The sequence below is a fragment of the Condylura cristata genome, unplaced genomic scaffold (genome assembly GCF_000260355.1).
Source record: "Condylura cristata isolate star-nosed mole 26May11 unplaced genomic scaffold, ConCri1.0 scaffold00017, whole genome shotgun sequence".
NCBI lineage: Eukaryota > Metazoa > Chordata > Mammalia > Eulipotyphla > Talpidae > Condylura > Condylura cristata.
This window is the reverse complement of record NW_004567118.1, coordinates 38621243-38628562: the sequence shown is the minus strand read 5'-3', so window position 1 is coordinate 38628562 and position 7320 is coordinate 38621243. Positions and strand designations below refer to the sequence as shown.

Sequence of the window (7320 nt, the reverse complement as noted above, 5' to 3'; positions counted from 1 at the left end):
GAAAGTAAGCATCTCAAAAACCTTCCCAAGTAAGCCAGGAGTCACATTGGACCCAGGTAGAACTGCCACAAAATATAGGCTAGCTAGCTAAATGCGAATGTCAAGTACACAACAAATTGTTTTTTAATGTAAGTATATCCCATGCAATATTTGGGACATTCTGATAAGAAGATGTATGTTAAATTCAAGTTTAACTCAGGCATTTTCTTTTCGTTGTTATCATTTGTTTTGCTACTTCTGTCAAACCTAGATTCAGGTAGAGGGTCTCCGAAATTCTGCCAGGTATGTGCTAGGGATGCTCTGACCCTCAAGCCTTTGTGATAGGCTTTTGCAGTCCACCTGAGTCCAGCCCAGGTGGCTGGGGGAGAATCTGCGATGCTCTGGCTCTAACTCACCACATGGAAACACAGAGAGAACAGAGAACCACGCGTATATTAAACTATACTTTATTAGTTGACTTGTCTTCCCAAGCCTGGATTCAGGAACCGAATCCAATCTCCCAGCCTGCTTGGTCTGATTCATTCAAAGATCCTAGATGTCACAGCCATCCACCCAGTCACTGAGGTCCTTGCCCTGGCAATGCCGCCGCCAAGTCTCCCTGAGGATGGAGAATGGGGGAGAAGAAAGATCAATCCGCTGCAGCCTTCAGTCCTGCTCCAAGAAGACCAAGAAGGAAGTGTGGGCTACAAGCCAGAAGTGAGGGGAAGAACGGGGTTAGTAAGGGGAAGAAAGGCAAAGAACCCTTAGCTAGCAAAGAACCCTGGAGAAGAAACAAAAAAAAGAAATGACCGAGGTTATAAAGTCTGTTGGCTAGCCTCCTAATTTTACCACTGGAGATAGCATAATTTGCTCAAGTTCACCCAGAGCTCAGTTCTGGGCCAAAGACCTGGAGCCCTCAAATCCAGAGGTATTGCTCAGTGTCCTTTGCCTATACATGCTGCTTCTGCTGCTCATGTGATGGAAGGTATGCCACCTTCCATGGGTGTAGACTTTCTATAGTTTATATCCATCACCCATTTGCCCACGACTACCACCTCGCCAGAAGCCCTAGCAGCTACATGGGACAGATATGATGTTCCCTATATTCCAAATTAAGGGGAAATGAATGTGAGATTACTTGCTCGAGATCCATAACCAGCAGATTACATAACTAACTACACCCAGGATCTCAAGTGTTGGTAGCTATAGTTTATAACACACTTAACTTAGCACAGTTAAATTTCAGGATCATTGCTTGTCATCACGCTAGCATCTTGAGGAAGATAAGGTCCTGCAGCCTGAAGAGCCACAGGGAGCCCAGTCTTTGATACTCTTGTCCTCAAAAGGGTCAAGGTCAAAAAGCCAACAACCAAGAGTGATCCTAGAGGGCTTTGATATCACCCAAGGGTACTCCGCTGCTTGTTGGTCTCTTCCACTAGACTATGAGGTCTTGAGGGCAAAGATTTGAATGTCAGCCAGCTCTGGAATCTGGCACTGACACCCATGGGTGGAATAGTAGGTTCTCACTGTGTGCGTAGGAGGAATAGTTAGCACCCTTTCCACCTTCTGGGACCACTTCCCACTATTAGGCTCAGCCACCCCTCAGGGCGTATGCATGCCATGAGTTTACTCCCAGTGTACAAGAGAGAGCTGTTCTTTTATTTAATTTCACCCCAGGGTGGTACCTCTCTACCCCAAGCCACAAGTCTTGAATTCATGCCTGAGCCTGCATGCACCGTTCTGGATTTTATAGATGTGCATCTTGTCCCTGCCAACTTCAGTTCCTTGGGCTTCAACTGATCTCAAACCAACTTATCTCCAAAACTCTGGCCACTTTCAAGGGCCATCTCTGATATTCTCTAGATCCATAGACATTTTCATGAGAGGAGTCCTTTCTCCCTCACTGGCCACATACGACCTGTCCCTGTACCTCCAACCCATCTCTTCTCCACTCCTAGCACCACTGGCCCAGTCTGAGTCCTATATCACCCATGAGACTCCTGACAAATTTTCCTCACCACTCACCTCACCCAGCCCTGGTGTCCTCCTTCCTTCTGTTCTTGGGCTAATATTGAGTGCCATCCAAGTTACCTATCAGCCCTGTCACCATCACATCTGCCCATGGCTTTGATGCTTCTTGCATAAAGGTCCGAGAGGCCAGTAGCAAAACACGGCCTCCGAGGTACCTCTCTGGATCAAAGAGCTGATCCAATGCCCATCCAACGTCCTTGCTCATAAGGATGGCTTCCAAGACCATCTTGTGGGATGAAGGTAGAAAAAGAGAAGGTTGGCAGGGCAAGGCTCCAAGGTCCCAGACATGCTTCCAGCAAGGAGCTTTATCTTTGATCTGTTTTACACCTTGGACTTTTATGAAAATTTTAGTTTAGACAAGAATGCCACCATTAAAAACAATTCACCAGCCTCTGTTCTAGTGGACCTGCATTCCAACATAGGCAAATCTTGGAAGAACTGGGCTTGGCTCTATGACCTACAAAGGATTCTTTATCCTCCCAGATATCCAGCAGGGTGTCTGGATACTCTTCAGTGATCATATCTACCACCAAAATGTGTCACGCAGGGTAGATGGTGAAGCCACGGACTTTTGGGCTTCACCATTTTGCTGAGTGGGCACTCACTCAGGAAGGGCTAGTTCCCTGCCACAGTCTACACGCCCCAGTCACTTACCAGCTGCCCAGACCCAACGGCTCTTGAGCTACCTTCATGGCACAGATAATAGTATCCTTGAGGTTAGGATTCAACAGGTCTGGGGCAGAAGGCAGAGAAACAGGATGAAGGAAAGGGGGTTAAAGATGGGACAACTGTTTCCTCCCTGGTGGCGCAGCAGATTAAAGTGCAGCACTAAGAAAGTGCAGCACTAAAGCCACTTTAGCATGAGTTCGATCCCTGCATCATGTGACCACCCACATGATGCAGCAGACCTCTCCTGACTGCCCGCTCCTCCCCTCAGCAGTGTTCTTCATCAGTCAGCTCCCCACACTGTCTCTGGTGAATCCTCTCACTGCCCCTGTACCTCTGGCCTGTACCCCAGTTCTGTATGCATAAATCAATCTTTTAAAAAAATGGAACAACCACATACACACACACATACCTAGGGTGGTACTCCCCCACCCCTAAACCCTGTTTCTAACCAACCCTATCTCTGCCCCGCTCTGGATGCACAGACATCACTCTATCGCTTACCCTCCCCACCCACCTCAGAAGCAATCTCCCTCCATTCATATAGCTCTCAGGAGAGTCTCTCATGTGGGCCCCCAAATCAGATTCAGGGAGAAAATGCCCCAGCCCACTTTCCTTGGTAGGCCCAGCAGGCTAGGAATGGGGAGAGGATAGGAGGAGGGATTCCCCACTCAGAGATGAAAGCAGGGGGAGTAAACAATAAAATGGGGGAGAAGCAAGGGCTCAGCCAACCCCAGACCTGGGCTGCCTACCAGTGCAGTACATCTGGCACAGGTTGGGGACCTGGGGGTTGAGATTTTTGCACCATTTCCTGCTGTTGATCTGGAAGAGGCCATTGTTGGTGCTTCCATCCGCCTCGTGGTCCACAGCAGCTGTGTTGAAGCCACTCGCAAAGTAAGCAAGGCAGACCCCTGCAGATGTGGAGACACAGGCCTGTGGCCAGGTAGTCAAGGCCAACCCAGACCAGGTGATCATGGTAGCAAATCCAAGCCTCAGATGTTGCTTGCAGGTAAGAAGTGCACACATACTCCTACCTATTTTACACATGAGTTCATGAAGTTTCAAAGGGGCAACGTGACTTATTCAAAAATTACCTACCAAAACCACAGGAGTCAAGACTGGCCTGAAGCCTGCTGATTCCTAGGCCCTCAGGCTGCACGTTGTCTCCCTGTTCAGCGCAACTTAAGACTCAATGACCATTGGTCTGGATGAACAAGAGCTAAATCTTGAGACCAAGAATAGTAAGACACAGGTGGGACCTTGAGAGGGGCTGGGACTCAAGAAAGGATCCCAGGCCCTCCCTGGAGGTGCAGAGGATTAAAGCACAGCACTGTGAAGCTATCCACAGCCACTGCAGCACAAGGTTGATCCCAGGCCAGGAAGGTGACCCACATGATGCAGCAGACCTCTCCTGTCTCACCCGCTCCCCTTAGTCCATCTGCCTGTTCTGCTCCCCACTCTGTCTTTGGTGAACCCTTCAACCCTGCACCTCTGGCCTGTATCTCAGTTCTTGTATTTTAATGCATAAATAAATAAATCTTTAGAAAGAAAGGATTCCTGCTGTGGCTGTACATCGCAAATTTCTTCCAGAAATTGCACCGGTTTGAAAAACTTTGGCATTACGGATGTGATCAGCTTGTCCTAAACAGTAACAGGATTCTGCTCCATATGACCACGATTAAGATTAGCGTGCTAAACCAGTAAGCTTGCCCTTTCTTTAATAATGAGAAACTCAGTTCTCAGTTCTCATCAGAAAGTTGCTCCCCACCTACCCCAGTCCACCTTGGGTGAGAAAGGGGAAGGAGGACAAAGCAGGACCAGTGACAGGAGGGAACTGGAGCCCACCAGGGCAAAAAGGGGGTTCTCACAGTCAGCCAGGCTGTATCCCCGGTATCCCCCCAGGCCAAATTCATGCAGCACTCTGGCCAGCTCGCAGCGACTGTAGACCTTAGCTTGGCAGGCGGTAAGCAGGCAGCTGAGCAGAAAGGCGAAGGCCAGCACCATGATCCTCTCTCTGGGAGCCCAGCTCCCGCTGTCCATGCGGGCAGAAGGCAGAGCCCCCGCCACCCTGGCTTGGAGCTGGGCTCAGATGGCAGGCGGCTCAACAGCCCTGGTCCACTCGCAGAAGCCTACCCCTTGAAAAAAGGAGGGACATGGGGCCTGAGTGTCCCCCAGGAAAGGGGAGAAAGCCCCAGCAGCACCCTGGCTTCTGCCCTCCCTCCGTTGAGCTGGGCCTGCCCTTCCCCCAGGGGCATGCTCAGAGAGCGATGGCGGGATACTGATGTTCATAATCTGAAAGCCATGCAGGGTTGCTGGCATGGCGTGGCTGTGCGGTGGAAGTCTCTTAAACTGAAATACAATGCAGTCATGATGACAAGCGCCCTCCCCATCAAAGGTAGGGAGAGAAGAAGATAATTAACCTGGCTGAGTTCTTAAAATGTGACACTACACTGGGCCTCTCCTTTTTTCTTTTTTTGGATAGTTTCTAACTTTATCTCAACTAATCCTCTCAACAATTCAAGAACGGTAGGATTAATTCCTAGATGATGGCTGTAGAGAGACTGTCTTTGATTTTTCTGTAGTAAAGTGACTTAAGATTTCATCCTGAGCATTTCACAGCAAGTCTGGCGGACCTAGGAGTCACGTCTGATGTTTCAGAGGCCAAGGACCCGCCACTGTGGCATCCTCTCTCCCCCAGTCCAGCCCCACCCCCACCCATGTTTCCCTTCATCTCTCACCACCACTCTTTTTGTTCCAGGCCCCTTTCTGGACAGCCCAGTCCAGGGACTTGGTTAACAGCTATAGGAAGAGGGGGATGGGGCTCACCGACCAGGTATTGCCCCCACCAGACCTGACACAGCAGTGATAACGGCAGTTCGAACAGGGGCCCAAAACCCTGCTTCAGCTCAGGGTGACCCACATGTTGCTGCTGGAGCACAGGGTACTTGGCGTTAAGAGAATCATGGGGGAGGGTGGGCTCCACACTGAAGTAGCCTCTGGAACTCCCTAGTTCTGTGAGCTCATCTTCTAGAACCATCTTTACCCACTGAGTTTTCAGTAACCCATGTGAGCTCCTCAATTTCAGGGCTACTTTGAAGGGTGACTCTCCTCCAACAGATGCTTCTGGTGGTTACCCAGAGGTGATGGCAGGTGCCCACTGCCTCCCCAGGCAGCCTTTGAACACCTTTGGCTGCCAGAAAGTTCTTCCTTTTCAATGATCCACAAACCACCCCCTTTCTCCATCTAGAAGATGATGGTTCCATGTGGACAGGTCTGGGACAATCATGATGCTGTTGACCCTAAAGCTTCAGAGACAGAGAAGTAAAATGGAAGGGCAGGTGACATCCTGTCTTTTACCACATGGCCCTTGCCCGCTCCTGCTTAGAGGCAGAGGTGTTATGACTGTGAGCAGGACTGTGGGGTCAGTCTGACCTGGGCCCGACCCCGACACAGGTTTAACGACTATCACCTGGGTGATCCAACTGGAAAGAAAGGGTGGTGGTGAGAGATGGAGGGGAAGGTGGGGGACCTGTTCCCCCACTCTCAAGTGCACATCCTCACCACCATTCCCAGTAACATTTGTTGCCTTTTGTTTTGGGTTTGGGGGATTGTTTTGTTTTGTTTTTGTTGGGAGGTGAGGGGTCGGTTGGATATGACAGTAGCCATTCTCACAGCTGAGAGGTGAGAACTCATTATTATTTTGACTTGCATTTTTCTGAAGCTTAGTGAGATTAGCAGTTTGTTCATACACCTGTTAGCTAGCTACATATCTCTGGAGAAATGCCTATTCAGCTTCAGTATTTCTTAAAACTCCCCAGATGTGGGCCCTCCCTGGTGGTGCAGTGGGTTAAAGCACAGCACTAAGAAGCTAAACGCACTTCATCATGAGTTCGATCCCCACCCTGGAGGGGCACAGCAGACCTCTCCTGACCAGCCCGCTGTTCCCCTCAGCAATGTACTTCATCAGTCAGTCTGTTCTGCGTGGCCCCTGAACCTCTGGCCTGTACCCCAGCTCTGTATGCATAAATAATAAATAAACCTTTAAAAAAAAAAGTAAAAAAAAAAAAACCTCCCCAGATGAGTCGACTCCAATGTGCAACCAAGTTCCAGCCTTTGTTAAGGCAAAGAGGTCTGGACATGAGTTAAATTAAAACACCTGAGTTCCATGTCTGCTTGACACCTTTTGTTGTTGTTGTTGTTAATTGAGGTAACATTGATTGACTCTGTATATGATTTAGGGGAATGTGTTCACACCTCCTCTGATGTAAGTCACCTCTGTGGCTATTCAGTCTTGACAAGTTAACCTCCATTTTCTCATCTACAAGATGGAGTCTTTAGCCTATTCCACCCACTGGAACCATAATACTTAATCTCCCCAAGTCTTATCTTGTTTCTTTGTAAAATGGAAATAGTCGGCCCTCCCTGGTGGCGCAGCGGGTTAAAGCGCAGCACTAAGAAGCTTAAGCCACTTCTGCATGAGTTTGATTCCCACCTGCCCCGGAGGTGACTGCATGGCGTGGCAGACCTCTCCTGCCCGCCCGCTGCTCCCCTCAGCAGTGTACTTCATCGATCTGCCTGTTCTGCTCCCCATTCTGTCTCTGGTGAATCCTCTCACCCTCCGCATCTCTGGCCTGTACCCCAGTT

At 49.5% G+C, this 7320-nt stretch overlaps 1 protein-coding gene across 1 annotated transcript; it reads right to left on the bottom strand.

The window, feature by feature from the left end:
• Positions 1 to 531: 531 nt before the first annotated feature.
• SPACA3 (sperm acrosome associated 3) lies at positions 532 to 4716 on the bottom strand. Its single transcript, XM_004684895.1, has 4 exons — positions 4545 to 4716; positions 3429 to 3587; positions 2665 to 2743; positions 532 to 598 (listed from the first exon to the last, which is right to left on the bottom strand). Exons 1-4 carry the CDS (start codon positions 4714 to 4716, stop codon positions 532 to 534), a joined length of 477 nt encoding a protein of 158 aa, XP_004684952.1.
• Between the last annotated feature and the right edge of the window lie 2604 nt (positions 4717 to 7320).

Coding starts and splice junctions, on each gene's coding strand:
- SPACA3 (XM_004684895.1), bottom strand. CDS start 4,716: ATGGACAGCGGGAGCTGGGCTCCCAGAGAGAGGATCATGGTGCTGGCC. Junction 2,744..3,428: donor GTGCCAGATGTACTGCACTG/GTAGGCAGCCCA, acceptor CTTCTGCCCCAG/ACCTGTTGAATCCTAACCTC. Junction 599..2,664: donor CCGTTGGGTCTGGGCAGCTG/GTAAGTGACTGG, acceptor CTCCATCCTCAG/GGAGACTTGGCGGCGGCATT.